We start from the raw sequence: 21175 nt of genomic DNA on the forward strand, positions 1-21175 counted from the left end.
AACAGTTTCTTCTGGAATGACTTCTACAAGCTTCCTTGGCGAAACTGTCGGAAACCCGGGACGGTCTGTTTATTTCCTGCACTTGTACTTGGATTAACTATTCTTCTTGAAAGATCACAATTTTTCAAAACTTTCAAGTACAATGCTGGAATGAAGCTCTAAATTTGTCAGTATTTGATAACTATGTGTAATTGGGAAGCTTAATTCAATTTTATTATACTATATATGTGCTTTTTACCTTTCTTGTGTGCCATCATTGTGAATCTTTCCCTAAATACAGAATTGGGCTGGAAAAGACTTACATTATCTTCATGTGTATCTGTATGCAATGGGAAATTGTACTCAACAGTATCCTTATCTGTAATTGTAATTCATAGGAAAGAAGAATGAAAAATCATGAGACACAGCAAACTGCTCATTAAGAGTCCAGTCCAGAATGACAGAAGAATTAATTGACCAGGAGTGTCATTAGCTGCTCAGACACAATTTCCACAATTGCCACTTGTGATTCGCTGGTGGTGATTGGAGTCACTGGGAGTCATGGGGACTCCCTGCTTTGATCACACATCATAAGAGTAATTGAGTATCCAATAATATGGAAAAAGATAAATAACAATGCTGTCCATGATGTCCATTCATTTTGATGGCCTATACATTTCAGTGGGGTTTCTACATGTAGCACACAACTACAATGAAAGAAAGGGGTAAAAGTATCGAATTGGCCATTGACATGAGTGGGAAAAAGTTCCCTAGTGCGTATGTAAAAAGTGCGCTCCCAGAGAGATACATTTACATTTTCAAGTGCAGCAATATGCTTTGAACACACTGAAATGGATCAAACTATGTCTAAAAACAGGGACAAAAAGCAATTGCATGCAGCACATGTATGAACGTAAATGGGTCTAAATGTATAGAAAAAATTAAAATGGGCATTATTTTAATGTCCAGTTGCATTATTTGAACTTGTGTTGTAAGCCAGAGGATAAGGTTCATTCTGTTATTATTGTAATATATATATATATATATATATATATATATATATATATATATATATATTTATATATATATAAACGCAGATGAAGTATGGCTATGCTCCGACAAATGGCACAATTTGTGCTGGGCTCACCAAATTGTGTTGCAATAAACCTGCCCCTTCACGTTATGTACTGGGATGTGGTTAAGTGCAAACGTCGTGATCAATGCATAGCAAGACTGGCCCTTAATCGTGACATTATTCTCAACATAAGGTGTTCTATATATAAAGGTATATATAATATTTGCTATCTTATATATAAAAATAATTTGTCTATTTGTCTGTTTGTTTGTCTGGTTATGCATTCGGACACCCCCACACGGATTGGGATAAAACCAATGCAATGTGGTCCAGTTGGATCCTGGCCAAGTTTTAGTGGGTTAGGGTTCCGGTTGGACCTCCCGTTGGTGTACCCTGGCCAGAACTTTGACCTTGAAGCCTGTTCTGGGCCTTCCACTTGATGGATTTGGATTACATTTAATATAAAAACAAAAATGACACTGGGCAGCCACCTCAATGGTTTGGACCTACCAAGCTGACAATTTTTTTTAAGAGGTTAACAACTACATCCAACTCATTGCTAACTTAATAACTTGTAGATTTAAACCCCGGCAATGCCTGGTACTTCAGCTAGTATATATATAAACATGAATAACAATAAACCCCCATGTGTTTCCACCTTCCTTTATTTTATGGATGTAATACATTTCCTATTTAGAATGAAATGACCAATGGCAAATTGATAAAGTAATAGGATATTGGTTTAAATTCTGTTCTCTGAATGAAGGAAAGAACATATATGTAGTCAATGTGAGGATAAGAAATCAATTGAGCATCTTAAAATCCAGATGAGCACAAAGCTGTAATGGAAGCCAAGGCAACCCGAGGTTCTACAGGTGATAGGTGCATGATATTAAAGGTCTTTTTGATCACATTTTTGCAGCTTCATAAATTAAAGGTGAAACACAACCAATTGTGTTTGACTGATCTACATATAGCAGGAAAGCAACAGTTATTTCAACTCTTTCTAAAAGTAATGAAATAAAAAGGGAAAATATATTTCTCACCAAAAATATGTTTAGGCTGGAATGTTTTTTCCTTGGTTCTCCCCCCAGAGACAATCTTGCAGCCCACAGTGATTTTTTTGTGTTTAGAAATAGAAGGTGTGAAGCTCAGGGAGGTGGTGACGTCCAGAAGACCCTCTATGTCCGACATGTCAGTCCTCTCTTTAAGAGCTAGGTATCCAGGGTACTGAGGACCATCTCTTCTCATGTCCTCTCCTGTTGGTATCTCACAGACAGTTCCATCTTTCTCTGTCACAGTCCACATCACCTTGGTGTCCTCCGTACAGTATATGGCTGCACAGTACATTGTGACCTTTTCTCCATCATACCACGTCTGGGGACCCTGAATGTTGTTAACAATGAAGTCCTGAACATCTGTATAATAGTTAAAGTTTTTTTTTAAAAAAAAACATTAGTATAATTCAGTGTAGGAATACAATTTAATTCTGGTCTAGTTGAAGAAAACATGTAGATATTAGGTGATTGACAGTCCGTAAAAATACAGCCTTTTGTAGAGCCCTAATGTAGGCTATACACAGGGTGCAATATGTAAATATGCACTTGCCGACTCCCAGTTTCAGGTAGCAGAGGGTACTAGTTTTAGATAGGGGAGATTGAATTAGGGAGGGGTTGTCCAAAAGTAGACCCCTTTAAGATCCATGGATAATCTTTAGGCTCCAAATAGAACAGAACTATGTACAATTTCCCTAACTGCATTTATTATAAACATCTACTGGACATATTAGACTATAAAAGCCACATATTACAGAATAATAGTTTGGTGTATTTTCCTTGAAAATTGGTTAAGCCAAATTACTCTAACATCTGTTTTACTTTTTTTTTTATAAAATCACTTAGTATGAAAATGTAATAAGCAATTGTCTTAAATTCCACAAAAATCCCACCCCTCATTCTGAGAAACAGGTGATAGAGATATGAAGCATTAAAGTATATACTGTAAAACATATTACAGAATATATAAAATGGAAGGATATTTGGTGGCACTTTTGTAACGGTGTGCTGTCCATAGTCTATATAAGTAACTCGACTAGGTCTCACCACATCAAACCAACAGTAACAAATTTATATAAACATCAAGCGCTCATATGAATCCATAGAATAAAAATATTTCTTCACAGTCAAATGTATGAATCAGTTTTCATGGACTCTTCTGATTCAGAAGCACTACAATATAAACTCAAACAATCTTATATATAAAAATGGTCTGTTTGTACCCTGCACCAATTGAGATGAAACCAATGTGAGGTGGTCCAGTTGGATCCTGGCCAGGTTTGAGAGGGGTTAGGGTACCGGTCGGACTTCCTGTTGGTTTATACTGGCCAGAACTTTGATCCGGAGAGCCTGTTCGGAGCCTGCATTCGGACTCTCCTGCACCAATTGGGATGAACCCAACGTGAGGTGGTCCATTTAGATCCTGACCAGGTTTCACGGGGGTTTGGGTCCCGTTTAGACCCCTCATTGGTGTACGCTGGCCAGAAGTTTGACCCAGGGAGCCTGTTCTGGGTCTTCCACTTGATGGACTTAGATGACAGTTAATATAAAAACAAAAACGACACTGGGCAGCCATCTCATGGGTGTGTTGGACAAGCTACCAAGCTGATAATTATTTTTAAAATGTTGACAGTTACCTTTAACTCATTGATAACTTAATAACTTGAAGAGTTAAAAACCGACAACCCAGGTAATTCAGCTAGTAAACTTTATAGCGTAATAAAAAACTCCAACTATATAGAATCAAAAACAGTGATAGATGATTTAATAGGTGAATCTCCAGATAGAGAAGGAAAGGACCCTCTTCCAGGTGTTATCAATCCTATAGCATCTTCTCTGTGTGGCACTCTTGTAGGTTTATATCCCATAAGAAATATACTTACAGACAAACGGTATATTATGGGCCCATCGATATCATCAAAGTAATCCTGAACTTCTTTCCACCTTTAGAACTCACATTATATGTGAGGAAAAACGGTATAAAATTGTCTAGTGTATTATCTATTTATTAAATGATAAAATTCTGTAAACATCACACTCACATCTTAAAAACTATATGTTAACATCCTTAATTGACTATGGATAATTTACCGATACCAGAAAGTCCTTATTACCTCCATCTTTGAGGTGAAAGAACTTTTTTACTGTAACCTTTCTAATAAAGTTTTGAACATCGATAAAAATATCTAAATTATTAAGATTATTAATAGAGATTTCTTATGTACAGTGTATCAGCACTGCAATGGGCACCAGGTTCGCCCCAAGCTATGCTAACCTGTTTATAGCTCTATTGGAATCATGAGTATGGAGGGGTCATCGGTTTGGGGCGAGTCTGGTGTCCTGGTGCTGGTACGTAGACAAGATTATTTTCATATGGTTTTTGTGTCCATTTAAATATCAACTAGTCCCATAATGATCTTGTTTTTGATCACAGTAAATGTTAAGTCAGTTTCCTGGATATAACTATATATATATAAAGTATAATATTTTGCACACAAACACTTATAAAAAAAACTACTGATACAGCTAGTTATGTGCATTACGATAGTAACCATCATTATAATTGGCCAAGGAATATACCCTTGGGCCAAATGAAAAGACTTAAGCTTAATTGCACAGAAGGTGTAGTTTTAAATGATCAGATTAAGGAAATTAGAAAGTCTTTTTTAGAAAGGGGATATGAAAAAGATAATTTGGATAAAGCTGAGGAAGAGCTTGATAAAATGGAGAAATAAGAGCTGTTAACATCCAGTCCTAAATTAAATCACACACAGAGATATGATTGGGCTTTTGTGGCACAATACAATAAGGATACCGGTAATAAGAAAGTTGAAAATATATTCCGTAAATATTGGGATATTTTAAAAAAGGACACTACTATTGGAGGACTACAGAATAAAGCTATTTTTATTTTTAAGAAAGCCCAGGATATCAAGGGCAAATTAGTCACCTTTGATATTCCCAAATATCAGATTAAGAGTACAGGATTTTATAGGTTTCAATTATGTATGATGTGCAGAACAGTGAATTCACAGTCGAATAAATGGATAGATTCAGGGTGAATGGTCAAGTACATCGTATTGACTAATTTATAACCTGTCATATGAATAACCAGACTTAGGGAACATGTGAATAACATACTTAAAGGATTAGATACACACACACTTTCTCAGCACTTTAAAACCACACATAATTGTGAGCCTAGACATATTAAATGTTTTTACGGTATTCAGAAAATAGAAGACAATTGGAGACACAGAAATATATTACAAAGACAAGCTAATGGATTGTATTGTTGAAAACTTTGGCTCCCAGAGGCTTTAATACAGAATTTGAACTTAATTTTTTTTTTTTAGTTTATATGTAGATTATTCTCATTTGAACCAATCTTATATGAATCATATACCATTTTAGAGTATTTATTAATGTGTTTATATGTGTTTGCCTGTGTACTGTTTTGAATTGGATGTTTCTTAATTATGTTAATTTGTTTTCGTTTCCATATAGAGTTTGTCATCCAAGCCTTGTTTTCAAATCTCTTTGTCATCAATACAACCATTCTAAGCCTTATTTTCGATTAGTGTTTTTTTTAAATTCATTGCTTTTAAGCCTCGTTTTGAATGCCGCTGCGGGACGGAAAGGGTCTGGGCAGTTTGGAATATATGAACCAGTGATTAGGAATCAGACATTCAGCCTTGATAAAAATTCCATTTCGGGGAGTTGAAACGCGTCGGTGCACTGACTCTGACCATGCTTTTACTTTGGAGTTGCTCTTATTGGAATCGGTGAAAGCAAGAAATACCCCAGGGATTCCATCTACTCTTCCTATGCATGCGATACCTTAGTGGACTTTCTGGTATGGGTATTTTATCCATAGTTAATTAAGGATGTTTACATATCGTTTTTAAGATGTGAATGTGATGTTTATAGAATTTTATCATTTAATAAAAGATAATGACCTAGATGCTTTTTTTTTTATATTTTTCCTTACATATTTGGGTAAATGTATCAAGCTGAGAGTTTTCCGGCGGGTTTGAAAAGTGGAGATGTTGCCTATAGCAACCAATCAGATTCTAGCTATCATTTTGTAGAATGAACTAAATAAATGATAGCTAGAATCTGATTGGTTTTTCAAACCCGCCAGAAAACTCTCAGCTTGATACATTTACCCCATGATGTGAGTTTTAAAGTGGTTCAGGATTATTTTGATGGTATTGATGGGACCATAATATACAGTTTGTCTGTAAGCATATTTCCTATGGGATGACTACCACATGGAGGGGATGCTGCAGGATTGATAATTCTAACACCTAGAAGAGAGTCCTTTTCTTCTCTATCTAGAGATTCACCTATTAAATCATCTATCACTGTGTGGTTGATTCTATATAGTTGGAGCTGTTTGCTACACTATATGTTTTTAATTGATTGAGTTTATAATGTATTTCTTCTGAATCAGAAAAGTCCATGAAAATTGATTCATAATATTTGGCTGTGAGGAAAGATTATTTATGCTATGGATTCATACGAGCGCTTGATATTTCTATAATTTTGTTACTGTTCATATGACAGAATATATTACAGAATTACTTAAAGAAGGAGCAATATAATATCCTAGAGATACTTTGTACAGACAATGTAAGAATGTCTGCTGTTATTTTCCATTTTACTGTTTCTTGGCCAATGGGGGGCGCTGTTCCATTGTAGACTTTTTGTATTTTCTATGTAGTTTTGAGCTTTTATAGAGAAATAAAGTTAACATGAAAACAACGTATAAATTAAGAGAATGTTCAAATTAATATATTGGAGTTTGATGGGAAGGTTTAGGTCCTCTTATGCCCCCTATAGGAGATAATTACCAGTGTCTCGGGGCTGCTGTGTACTGGACTGAATCGGTGTTTCCAGGCTGGGATGTTCCACCCTGCAGATAAACGCTACATCTTTCTCCGTCAGATGAGATTTCTTGAAAGATAAAACTGCTCTAGAGGTGAAGGTTTTGTTGTCCGTCCTGTTTGACGTGATTTTTGGAATTGTGTATTTCTCAGAGTGTGAAACTTCTAATAAATCCTGACTCCCTTTCTTCTTCTTAAACCACTTCACAGTCAACGCATCAGGGAAATAATCTGACACCGTGCACCGCAAATGGACCTCATCATCCTGGAAAACGCTCTCTATTGGGGGGTCCTGAATCTGTGGCTGCCAGGGGAGATCTGAGAATGGAAAAAAATCATCAGTTTTTCTAAATTCCCCCAATATTATTTGTCAACAAAATGTAGTACAGAGATGAAATTCCTGCACATTTAAGTCATGCTTCTCTGAGGGATGAACAAAGTCACTGCAACTTGGAAATACAGATGGAGCAGACTTTATTACACTGCTTGCGTGATACAGTGCACAAAACCCAAAGCAATGTGCTTATGCCTGAGAGCTGCATTGTATTTTTTATAGGTAATGACTTAGCAGTGACACCTGGTGGTGAATGGTAAATGCAGTCATGATGCCTTGCTTAGACAAAGCATCCTGAGCAGTGCATTAATATCTGATCCTCTTGTAGTTCACAATGATTGTGCATAATAATATAAAATCATAATATAGATTCTATAATAATATGAGAGACAGAAAAAGAGAGGGAGAGAAATGAAGAGGAAGGAAGAGGGAGGGAGAGAGGGAGAGGGAGAGAGAGGGAAATGGAGAGAGAGTGAGAGAGAGAGGAGGTGGAGGGGAGAGAGACAGAGACAGAAAGGAAGGTTGTTATGCAAACTGTACTAAGATGCTCCAAATTGCTGACACCATTTCAAGTTCAACACTCAGCATTTTATGCAAGAAATTCAATTTTAATAATTAGTACAATATAGAATAATTATTTTCATGTGAAAAAAAAAGAAAAAAGAAAATATAAGAGAAGTTCACAGCCATTGTGACCTGCACAGAGAAATGCACATGCTGGTGTTCCAACACAGAGCTGCTCTATAAGCAGAACTGTATCCAATTCAGAGAGCAGAATGTACCATATCCCGATACAAAAACTTAGTGACAGTTGTATGAGAGCAACCAATAAATTCTAATAACTCTCCAAAAAAAAATTCTCCCCTAAGCGATCTCCTGTACCAGTGTTACATAATGAGAAGGGCAGGTAGAGTGCTGGTGTTATATGGCTGCATTCAGCACATAGAAGTAAGACTCACATTGTATGAAACATGCGGGGGAGACACTGGACATCCCACCAAACAATACTATCTTGAGCCAATGTATGACAAATATATAAGGTGTACAAACTGCTGTAGAAAATATTATTACCAGATAATACTTCAGCCCTATAACAAGCTTAGGACAACGGAGACTCTACATTTGCAGTAGCACTACAAGTTCCAGCACAAACTGCCAGCCAAGATTTATGGAATGATAAACCTGCTCTATAATTCAAAATGTATAATGACATCTGTGCATATCATTCAGTTCTATGGTTTCATCTAATACCCTATAACTGTTCTATGACTTCTATTTTCTTCCTTTCATTGGAAATACAATGTTAAGCTGCATCAGATATATTAACTCACGCATACTTATTCTCAAAGGTAGTAACATAACGATAACACTTACTGCAACATGTCAGAGGTGTGAGGCCTATTCTGAGATGAATATTGAAATTACACTTCTTACCAAGTCATGGCTGATCTGTATTTCACTAATAGTGTTAGTCTGAGATGTTGTTGTTAAGATTCCAACATGATTGTATGAATGAATGAATGAATGAATAAATAACAGTTTGTACTGTAGTCCTGATATTGTACCTTTTACAGACAGTTCCCTGGATTGGGAGACGTCCATGGATTCATGTTTCCATGTCACAATGACTTTATACGTCGGATCTTTGAAGAGCTCTCCAGGAACTGTACATTTACTCTGCAGATTAAACGTAGCGTCTGTATTATTCATTGTTTCTTCCTGTGATGGAATTTTCTCTTCTGATTGAGCATTTTTAGACACCCAGGTGATCTGCATTGTTTTGGGATAAAATCTCTGTAAACCGGCTGAGAGTTGTACATCTTCTTGGTTAGAAATGGTGAATTGTGGCTCAACGAATGTAGGTTTAGCTGCAGAATAACATAATATATTCAGGTTAAATATATGATTCATGTGACTTACAGGGAATCAGTCAAATCAATATATGAGATTATGATCAGTTTAATATATCTTTAAACTATTTGCTGCATAATCTTCATTTCACTTTGTATTCAGAAATATTTTGTAGTTTCACTTCACATGATGAAAAGGACAAGTAATGTGTAATGCAAAATATCAGAATTGATACCGTTTACAGAGGACTTATATCTTCCTGCAAGAATCTGATACCAGGAAACATTCATGTTCAAATATTAACCTGGTGATTAGATTTGTAGTAATATCAATGTAATCTAAAGAATATTTTTGATAGTGTTTTTCTGTTACCGGTAATCATTTTCACAACGTTGTTATACAACCTTTTGAAGTTATTAATATTTAGGGACTTCAGGGAATAGGAGCAGGGAAGGATTCATGGACTGAAAATATGCAAAGATGCAAATAAGTGACAGCTGTGTATGTCGTATGCGCAAAATCAGTAAGATTAAAAAAACAAAGAGAAACTGACACTTTAAACAAATAGACCCTATAGATGCTGCAGAGGGTACGGATGCTATTTGGTGGGTAGGTGAAAGGTTCTGGCGATACCGGTCCACCCTCTGAGGACGCCCTCTGGTATACTAACACAAGTGTGATGTATCACATTACAACCAGACATCTCTTGTATTTGGCTGTCCATACCAATGCTATGTTATTCTAAATATCTTACCATGAACTGATTTGTACTCATAGTTTTTTCCCTCAACTTTCTTATCAGAAACCACCTTGCAGGTAACATTGACCCCAAGATGTCTGGATATCGATGGAATGAAGGTCAGCTCTGTGGTAACATCATACAGTCCCTTCTTCTTCTGGCTGGGAATCTTCTCCATTGTCACCTTGTACTCTTTGGACATTAGGGGTTGTTCCTCCTCTTTATCTCCTGCTGGAGACTGTGAGACCTCACACATTGTGCCATCTTTATGTTTAATGATCCACATCACCAGGGTGTCCTGAATACAGTTAGAAGCTGTACAGAACAGGGAGGTCTTCTCACCATCAACCCACGGAGCACCCTGAATGTTACTCACTACCATCTCCTGAAAACCTGTATAAGACGTGGGAAACAGAAATAGAGGATTGTCAGTAATTAACACAGCCATTTACTATACATCTATCAGCACTATTATTGTGCAATTAACATTGTAACATTTAATAGTAATAGAGGCTAAACAAAAATGTCACATTTTAAATTAAAACAGAAGTTAAAGGAAAAGAAAACCAATACCGTCTGCTTGGGCTATGTCGCTAACCTTATACTTGTCACATGAACTGAAGTCAGTGCCACCATTGTCTCAGCTCCATGGTGGGTGGAGAGGTGGAGCCAGTGGATCGGTGCACAGAGTTGTGAGTGGGTAGTGTCCTATCAGTTGCCACATTCAGTACACACAATTATTGACAAGTGTTTGAGTCTGGAGACCACTATATTTCAAGAGATACTAACCAGAAATATGAAGTCTGATTAAAAGCAGCACTCGCTTATCACAAATAAGCTAAGCAGGCAAAGTCACAGCTTGTTGGTTTTATTTACTAACCAAGTGCTATTGGTGATTGCTTGTTATGGATACCTGCCCATTTCAACTTTGTTAGTCAATTACATCAATTGGTAAAAAGCTCTATATTCGGATTTAGGATTTCTCCCTATTGCTCCCAGCCGGTGAAGACTATTGCCAGCTATCACCGATGGTAGCATTTGCTGGGAGCCTCCGACAAACTTTGCATGGGAAGCTTATTACCAAGGGCAGCAGTGGTACAAATACAGCTGCTGTCCTCCTATTGCTACTGAAATCTCAGGATGGATATAGCAGGTGTTGGGACAAGAAAAAATGCTTTACTATTAAAACAAATCATTTATTATAAGTTTCATTTAAATTTTTTTTTTTTCAAGGTATAAAAACAATAACTCTATTATTAATTTTTGAATTTGGAAGCCCATGTCTAGGCTTCCACATCCAGTGAGCATGTTGTATATTGTACATTGTCCACCAGGGACTAGGTTCTATATTGTATACTGACCTTCAGGGACTGAACTGTATTTATTATATTTGGTACCAGGGAATGGACTCTGTATTATAGATTAGGCATCAGTGATAAGTATCTGTATTGTACAGTGGCCACTAGATTAAAGTCTGAACAGTATACTAACCACCATATAATTGGCTCTACAATGCATACTAGCCTCCGGGAATTTGGGTCTGTGTTAGAAACTTACATGTTATTGAAAATTGAATGAGGAAAACAGTTGAGGTCTTTCATGCAGCTTTATTTATTCTGGGACACAGCTGTTACAAACCACCATGCTAACCGCAACAGCTCACTATGTTTCTTCTGTTCTGGCTGTGTCTTGACAAGCCGGGATGCTTTTCCACTTGACTTGACTCTGGAATCCTTGCGCACTGCCTGCCTCCACCATTGCATCTTATCAAGTTACCTCTTGTCTTCCAATTGGTGTTCATTCTCAGTTCACCAGCTACTGCTAGACTCCATACACCTTCCCTACCTGGCATCTGTGATAAGTTCTAACTACTCTGAGCTCAAGTCCTGGGGCCATCCAAGTACCTGTGACAACATTACTCTCTACAGGAAAGGTGGCTTACTATAGATGAAGACCTCTCTATTGGCCCAGGATGTCCAGTGGGGTCACATAGCTAATATAATGTGTGGTGCACACTTCTGGTATATGCAAGAAGGATGATCGATTTGCTGTAATGTGTGGTGGTCCGCTCTGGAATATATGAGAGGGGTTATTACTTAGTGTGGAAGCACTAATTGGTAAAGTATGTGAGAGAGATATAGTTAGAAATCAATATCCAATAAGCAAATAAGTCTCATTCATGGCCCATGGGGTGTTGAAGAAGTTTGGCTGTCATCTTCCTGTTGGGTGTAAAATAACTTGCTCTAACACTGGTAAGCTTTGATTTTTAAGATAAGTGTATACATTATGAGCGAGGTGGAGACAATTTAAAATATAATACCTGCACAGAGTTACACACAGCAGAATAATGTGATTTTTTTTTGTGCAAACAGTTTGGAAACTTAGTTACAGGTTCCTTGTGCTATTCAAACAAAGCAAACCAGAGAAAATAAAATAGCATTGTTCATTTACCAAAGTGGGTGATGTAGAGCTGTTAAGGCTAAGAGCTATTCAAATTCTATAACGTGTAATTAGTTAAGTAAAGTTGTTTTTTTTTTTCAAAAGCAGAGTACAGTAGATGACTGCTAACAACGTGTTGAGTTTACTCCACCTACTGTAACTCAGTGATCAGGGATGGATTTTGTTGAAAATATGGCTGCATTAACTGAATAAATGTGAACTAAGCTCCCTAGTAAGCAGCGCTGCTCTGACAATTAAGGACAAATAAGACAACATAGTTCATCTCTGGATACAAAATATGAAAAATGCATTTATTTTCACTGTAAAACACCATGTAATGAAATTATAACTTACCTGATTTCTTCCAATATAAAACAACAGCAATGATCAACAGAATGAGCAGTATTCCGGCAATGACAATCCCCATCACCATCCCAACACTGTTGTTATTGTCTCCTGGAAACAATAAGAGATGATATATTTAGTTATATATATATATATATATATATATATATACTTGTGTGGTTTATATTCAGGTTATAGTGCCCAATACTCTACTGAATGTTACAGGTGGAGTAGAGATTATTGCAGTGAGCAGTGGACTACAGTACATAATTATTTTCTTTCCATTAAAATAATCAGCGATCTATCATAAGACACGGTAGATCCTAATGTAAACTTTAGCTGTGGTGCGCCAGAAAACGAAAAAAGGATCCACTCCATCTGTAACTCCATGATAGCCACACTGGTTTATAAAAACTAAGTAATGTATGATCCATTTGACTCTAATTATATCACATCTAATACTCACAAGGCATTCTCCATTTATCTTTGAGGAGCTTTCCCAATCTGATAGTTTTCAAAATCCAGAAATAAGCTCTGATTCTCCTCTTCATCATCATCATCATTTATTTATATAGCACCACTAATTCCGCAGCGCTGTACAGAGAACTCATTCACATCAGTCCCTGCCCCATTGGAGCTTACAGTCTAACTTTCCTTACATACACACAGACAGACAGACTAGGGTCAATTTGTTAGCAGCCAATTAACCTACTAGTATGTTTTTGGAGTGTGGGAGGAAACCCACGCAAACATGGGGAGAACATACAAACTCCACACAGATAAGGCCATGGTCGGGAATTGAACTCATGACCCCAGTGCTGTGAGGCAGAAGTGCTAACCACTGAGCCACCGTGCTGCCCGACTCTCTTACAACTCTCATCTACAATTTGTGTGATTTGGAATAACTTAGATTATGAAGCCCATATAAAATCACTTCTATATCTTCAAAATATGAAACTTTCTGCCCCCCTTCCCCGTAAGTGTCAGCATGAAAGAGAGGAGAGTTTACAGTAAAGGTAACAACTACTTTTTATATCTTATTGAACCAGACAATAATCTCACCGTTATACACCAAATGGAGATCTTGTTGTAAATCAGCTGTGAGCGACTCATGTTGGACTCTACAGGACAAGACTTGTGGTTTCTCTTCGGGGGGTATTATCACTGTGCTATTAATGGAGAAAGTGCCATCATCATTCATGTGACTGGTCGTAACAGATCCCTCTATCACTTCTCTATCCATCAACAACTCCACGGTTATATCTCTAGGGTAAAAACCAGCCACGGAGCACATAAATCTGTTCTGCTCATTCTCTTCGCTAACTTTCTCAAGTGTGATCGATGGAGGAGCTGCAAGGGAGGAATAAACAGTGTATAGAAATTATTATAGAATATTGGGGACAGAAGATTTTCATATGTTGCTTCAGGTCCTCATAATGTATTTTTCTACAAACAAAACTGTGAATAACGAAATATAACAGTTTACATTACCTGAAGGCAGTGAAATGATTAGACTGCTAAACATCTATTTAAAATGATGCTTGTCCCATTGCCTTGTTGGAATAGTTATGGAGGTGGTCAGTGCATACAGAGCTTCTGTGTCTTATATCCCCCTGGTGTAAGGGGCAAACTGAATGAAATGCTTTAGGTCACACACAGTGTATAATCAGCATCAGCTAGTAGTCTAAGGGAGAATAACTGGAGGTGAACGGTAATAACTAAGCCCACTTTGCTATATGAGCAACTGTTTGTGTTTCCGCTCCCCGCTGTTCGATTTGTTGACAGGAGAACACAGGGGAGATGGATAACAACACAGGAATAATTTATCTGTGTTGAGTTATGGAATGAGTTTCCACACGGGAGCTTTACAAAGATGTTGCAACAGGGACCAAGAAAAGTAGAATAATGACATTCAAGACTCCTCCCTCATCACTGATCCATTTGCTTCATTGATCAATTGATCATTTAATTGCACTGTTTCTGATAGTGTGACCCCCTCTATAATATTATTATTATTATTATTATTATTATTATTATTATTATTATTATTATTATTATAACTTTTGACTGTGATCATTTTTTACAAGCTTTTAAGAAGAAAAAAAATCATTAAAACTCATTAATCCCTGATCACCAAGAGCAGAAAAGCAGATAATATGGATTTCTATTGATTTTTCAGGGACGTGCACTAAAAGTGTTTCTGGATGGGGACAAATGACCACACAGTGGCTGGTTGTGAGTATCTATACGTGTATAAGTCAATACTATATTACAGAAAACAAGCAACATATTAAAAGCAACAGGCCTGAGTCATTATGGAGAATAAAGCACAAAAAAAGGAGTAACTTTTCACCTGGGCAAATCCATGTTGCATTGCAGGGGGAGGTCAATTTAAAATGTGTGGACAGATTTATAGTTGGGGTAGGATATGTCCTAGATCAACTTAAAATATAAGTGTAAAAATAAATCTATCAAGTATTTGTGTGCTACATGAAAAAACAGCCAGTATTTATCTTATGTGCAAAATAATAAACTAATTTGCACCCCTTGCATTGTAACATGGTTTGTTCAGGAGCAAACTTACCTCTTTTTTTTGCTTTGCTCTCCTTAATGACTCAGGCCCTTCAAGTGTGTTACTTTATTAAAATGATCTGTCGATGCTCTGTCCCTGTGTTTTGTAATTATATTACAAGACTGTAAGCATAAATACAAATACATGTACATAACTTACCATAAACTGTAAGTTTGACCTCCTTAGAATGGGCCTCTGGGCTGTAGGTTATCATGCACTTATAACACCCAGCGTCAGAGATAGTTACATTTTGGATGTGTAAATCAGCAATTCCTTTACTGATGTCCTGCTCATTTATAAATCTCCTCCCGTCTGATACCATCCCTTTTGTGTGAAATCTTACAATGGTCTTCTCCTGGAATTGCCATATAATGGTGAGGTACTGTAGGGTTACTGTAGAATTATTCACAGTGAAAGTACAGGGTAATATTATGCTTAATCCCAGATGTGCTTTGTGGGACGTTGGAGCTGAGACTTTTAAGGCTTCTACAGCTGGAAGAAAGAATGATACATATTATATACTAAATAGATAACTGCCGCAATAGGAAACAATTGAGTTATTGAGGAATACAAAGTATTTGTTAGCAGATTTCTGCAACACAGATGTGTCTTCTGAGTTTAATAGGTGATTAAAGTTTAAATCATTTTGTGCGGAGTTAGGTGAGTAAGTAAAATTACAAAATATTACGTACCTGTGCTCACCGATCCTCCAACCAGCATGTAGCCATACAATTAGAAGGTCCTCTCTCATACTCAGAGAGGCCTTTCCAAACTGCTACATCCTTGTCAAGATCCCTTGACAATTCAGCAGAAGTTGGAAAAAAGCCAATTCCTTCAAGGAGAGAGAGGTTCTGGTACTTAGAATGTTGCCTAATAAGAGGGGTGTATGATTTTGTGTGACTCTGGTAAACAGAAGACTTCCAAAGACAAACTTGAGTTTCAATCAACTTTATTGCAGCATTAAGGAGATGTTATCTCATAGCAAACAGTATAGGCAATAATCAGCGTGAGCTCTCAGCAGAACATGACAGATGGTATCAGGACTCAGAGCTGATCTCTTGTTCAAGAGATGTACCCTGACACCCAAGAGACTCAACATTGACTTTGATCTGGGGATCTTCCTGTGACCTACCTGAAAGATTGAAGAAGCCTCTATAATGCATTTAGAAGTACTGACCTACACAAACTCAGATAGCCCCTCCCCTTAGCCACCTCCATGCCCCTCCTACCACCACCTACTGCATATCAACCCTGTCCTATTTCCATGCTATACTGCACCTATACATTCCTAAAATGTTAATACCTCCTTACCTCAAGTCCACCATTGATACCCTGCCACACTATAACACCTGCTGAATAAAAGCAGAATCATTCTCTTTTTCACAGTTATCATTAAATTAATACTTAGTATTGTTTCCCCCCAGCCCTACATACTGGGAAAAAAAGTCGTCGTCCCCCCCCCCCACCTACGAATTACACCCTTAGATCCTGTTATTATTTCCTTATATCTTCATATTTATTATAGTATAGATTTAAATGTTATATTCATACTGTGTTTATATGGATTATTCCAGCAATTAATCTTGAGCTGACTGAACATTCTAATGTTTAACGGCATTTAGTTGCTGAGACTTATACAATTTCCCCAGATCCACATAACTAGTCATCTCTTACACCTCCGTCCCCATCCCAGCCCTGCCCGCCCCTACATCATTATATCCTAGTGATTATTATGCACCTGGGTATTCCACCAAACAGGAAGTGAAGAAGTCTGCATTCCATCCTCAAAACAGCTGCTCTTATCAGAGCACGCTCTCTAACCCTCTTTGTACATTCCATAGCCTTATACATTTACCATTAGGACTAACCCTGTTCCCACATAGTATACCAGAAACACCGGCACTCCACACGGAAACATCTCACATTTAATTACTGCAGAAAATACCACTGCACACCTATTATCTTACAAAAACACTTAGAACACCAGTATAAACATCAGCACAAGCTATAAACACTACAAGTTATAAACATTTTTTTGCAAAAGAGCCACAAACACTGAGAACTATAGACATTGTATGGTACAAACTACCAGCTATAAACACTGCAGAGAACACAGCTGATTGCCAAAATTATTTCCACAAGCTATAAACTTCAAGGACTATAGACATTCCAAAATAGAGCCTCAAACATTATGGACTATAAACATTGTACCAGCTATAAACACTGCACAGAACAAAACTGACAACCGTAACTATTTCCATCATATATATAAAAATCATTGGTCTGTTTGTTTGCTTGTCTGTCCGGTTATGCATTCGGACACCCCTGCACCGATTGGGATGAAACCAATGCAAGGTGGTCCAGTTGAATTCTGTCCAGGTTTTAGGAGGGTTAGGGCCCCAGTCGGACCTCCCGTTGGTGTAGGCTGAGCAGAACTTTGACTCAGGGAGACTGTTCTGGGCCTTCCACTGAATGGATTTGGATAACATTTAATATAAAAACAAAAATGACACTGGGCAGCCACCTAGCGGGTGTGTTGGAACAGCTTCTAAGCTGCTATTTTTTTTTTTAAATGTTGACAGTTACATCCAACTCATTGATAACTTAATAACTTGAAGATTTAAACCCGGGCAATGCCGGGTAATTCAGCTATAATCTATAAACATCAAGGGCTATAGACATTCTAAAATAGAGCCTTAAACACTGTGGACTATAGATAATGTAAGCCTATAAACTACCAGCTGTAAACAGCAGTGGGACCTATATACAACATGCAAAAGAGCTGGGAAATGCTAAAAATAGCTTAGGTACAAGCAAAGAAAAGTCTGGCTTCAAAGATAACAGATGCATCATTCATCTATAAAAAATGCTGACAACTCTCGCTACAAGGGTAACTGATACATTTTAACATAATCAAAGACCACAACAAAATGAGTCTCTCTCCCTCTTTTCTTTCCACGGAACACTACAAGCAGCAACCACTGGACCCTGAACACAACAGACAACAACACCTGAAGACACTCCAAAAATCCAAAACCGACTAAGATTAATTGTTCAATTTCAATAATCATGTCAATATTATTTAGTTCTACTTGGACTTATTTGCATTGTTTACTACCTTTTATATTTCTAGTGCTTTGATTTATAAATATATTCCTCTTATTCCACTTAAATAAATAAATACATTTTTATATCAATATCTTCTGCTATGGCCATCCTGAGATGGCGATAGAGATAGGTGAGGTGCAGCAGTACATGTACCATTTGTGGAAGAGCAGAATTTGCACAGATGGGAGGAGCTAAGTGGTGTGAATGAACTATAGAAGAGGTGCACTGGCCTGCCTGGCTTTGTGCAACAAAAATTGTTTTAGAGCAAGATTATTGTAATCAGATATACACAGTATTGTTCCCCAGTATATCCAGTACTGTTTCCCATACCAGCAGTATACACAGTATTTCTCCCCCATACCAGAAGTATACACAGTACTGTTCCTCATGCCAGCAGTATACACAGTATTTCTCCCCCATACCAGCATTATACACAGTACTTTTCCCCATGCCAGCAGTATACACAGTACTTTTCCCCCATGCCAGCAGTATACACAGTATTTCTCCCCTATATCTTACGGTGGTAGTCACAATTTCGATTCTCATAATGCTGACACTGAATAGTGCGACATGAAAAGTCCGAAGACTACCAGGGCGACATATTAAAAATACAGACTTGCCATGAGCCATTCACAGAACATCACCAACATGGCTTTTAAAGCGGCAATGCCAGAACTCGCTGCAATATCATCTAATTAAAGGATTAGGTTTAAGGTTAGGTTTAGGGTTAGGCTTAGGGTTATTGTTAGGGTTCGGATTAGGGTTAACATTACGATCAAGCGCCGGGTTCTGGCATTGCCGCTTTAAAAGTGGAAATGTCAGTGTCGCTTTTTGAAGTGACAGCAATTTCAACTGACGGCATTTTTCGGTTGTCGCAGTTTATTCAAATCATGTCGGTGATGTTCTGTGACTGTCTCATGGTACGTCGCCCTGGTAGTCTTTGGAATTTTTATGTCGAACTAGTCAGTGTCGGCATTATGAGTAAGGGCTAAGATATACCGATATCTTAGCCCTGTGATCACAATGTAGAGAGCATCCTATACCTGTGGAACATGGATGCTTGTGTTTCTACACTTGCAAAGTATAAAAAAGAAGCAAATTGCCCCGAGCCCAACAGAACCCTGCAGTTTTCCATCATTGTTACCCCTATTGTTACACCACTGGTGGCTCCCCAGGTCACCCATGTACACAGCATTGCCCACACCTTGTTTCACAAGTACACGCAGCATAACACACAGGAGCTGTTAATATATGTATAAACCGTGACTCCCAAATATCTCAATTTAGGCAGGACAGCCTGGATTAGGTATTTTTTAGCGTTTATCAATAAGTGTCTAGACAATATTCTCTCTTGTGTATATGACACTTTCTGCACAAATATGGAAATACAATTTTAGCATTTATTGTTAATTTGCATCTCCATGCTACCTCTATGCTATCTTTAGGTGTAAGTATACATACTTGTTGCGTCTGATGCGTACCTGGTGCAAATTTACTGTTTTCGAGTTGGATGCATCCGACTCAACATATGAATGAAAATAAACTTTATTTTTTTACGTACCTAGACTCAAATCCCATCTCTGAATGAGCCCCACAACGTTCAATTTACATTAAACTAAATCACAGGTAATAAGACACTAATAAATCACAGGTGACAAGACACTAATAAATCACAGGTGACAAGACACTAATAAATCACAGGTAATAAGACACTAATAAGACAGACTAATGAGACCCCTTCTCACCCCTTCTCCCTGTTCTCTGTCTGGTCATAATCCCTTTCCTTACACTTACCTGTCAGGTACAGAAGGAGCAGGAAGAAGAAGAATCTCAGCCTCGCCATTCTGGACAACTACTGAGTCGTGAATACATTCCTGATAAGAAGACCAGAGTATTCTTTCACTTTCATTTTAGGGCAACCTGATTTATTTGTGTACAACAGTGTGATAAGGAGAGAGACCTGCCCAGCACTTGCTCTAAATAACATATATCCACTTCCTCAGCCAAACAAGACTTGCAATTCCATCTGTATACAGACTTGGTCACATCTTAGTCTTATTTCCCCCTACACTTAGAGAAGAGGAACGTGAGGGCACACTTAGGCCAAGTACAAATGTACAAAAAGGACATGTTCACTTAAATGCACCTGGACACAGGTGCATATTCTCCTGCCAGGATTCTAATCTCCAGCGGGTGCTTTACCCCTGGTGCCTCTTCTGATTGGCTAATTTCTTCTCAACCCCTCCCACTGATACTATATAAGGCATTAGTAAAATTGCATCTACCTATTCACATTGCTGATTTGACACTTGCATTCAGTCCGCAACAGCAATGAAAGTCCCCATTTAAGTTTTAAAGTGGAAGTCAACAGATGGTTGTCTTTAATTGAATTTAATTTGTATTTTTATTTTGCATTTGTGCCATTATTTAATTGCATTTTACATTGTAAATGTAAATTTCACGCTTATTAATATCACTGTCCAGACACTATTCTCTTATGTAAGTAACACTTTGTTACATTATTATATTGTGTACAAATTGAGTAACGTGACTTTAGCATTTACTACAGTAAAGCATTTAAAACATTAGCAAATGTGTAGTATTGTGAATATGTGATCTCAGAGAAGGGGCTGAAGAAAGGTCTCTATAAAATGAGAGGTTTGAAGGAAGTGACCCAACAGCAGAAATAATTGGATGATCTGGAGGGTTACTGAGTGACCTGTGCATCTTTTAAGGTGATAGTAAGTAGATGTGATATGAAATGGCACAATGGAAAGAAAAAACTCTAT

At 37.5% G+C, this 21175-nt stretch overlaps 1 protein-coding gene across 1 annotated transcript in view; it reads right to left on the reverse strand.

The window, feature by feature from the left end:
- The window catches only part of LOC142098449 (uncharacterized), a 50810-nt gene extending 36579 nt beyond the window's left edge, over positions 1–14231 (reverse strand). Inside the window, exons 1-7 of the mRNA XM_075181295.1 lie at positions 14198–14231; positions 13769–14056; positions 12716–12817; positions 9938–10315; positions 8898–9200; positions 6966–7316; positions 2101–2472 (exon numbers count right to left, since the gene is read on the reverse strand). Of these exons, the coding sequence (XP_075037396.1) occupies positions 2101–2472; positions 6966–7316; positions 8898–9200; positions 9938–10315; positions 12716–12817; positions 13769–14056; positions 14198–14231 (1828 nt within the window). The remainder of the gene's footprint in view (positions 1–2100; positions 2473–6965; positions 7317–8897; positions 9201–9937; positions 10316–12715; positions 12818–13768; positions 14057–14197) is intronic.
- Positions 14232–21175: the final 6944 nt, after the last annotated feature.

This window comes from Mixophyes fleayi, chromosome 7 (genome assembly GCF_038048845.1).
Source record: "Mixophyes fleayi isolate aMixFle1 chromosome 7, aMixFle1.hap1, whole genome shotgun sequence".
NCBI classification, from domain to species: domain Eukaryota; kingdom Metazoa; phylum Chordata; class Amphibia; order Anura; family Limnodynastidae; genus Mixophyes; species Mixophyes fleayi.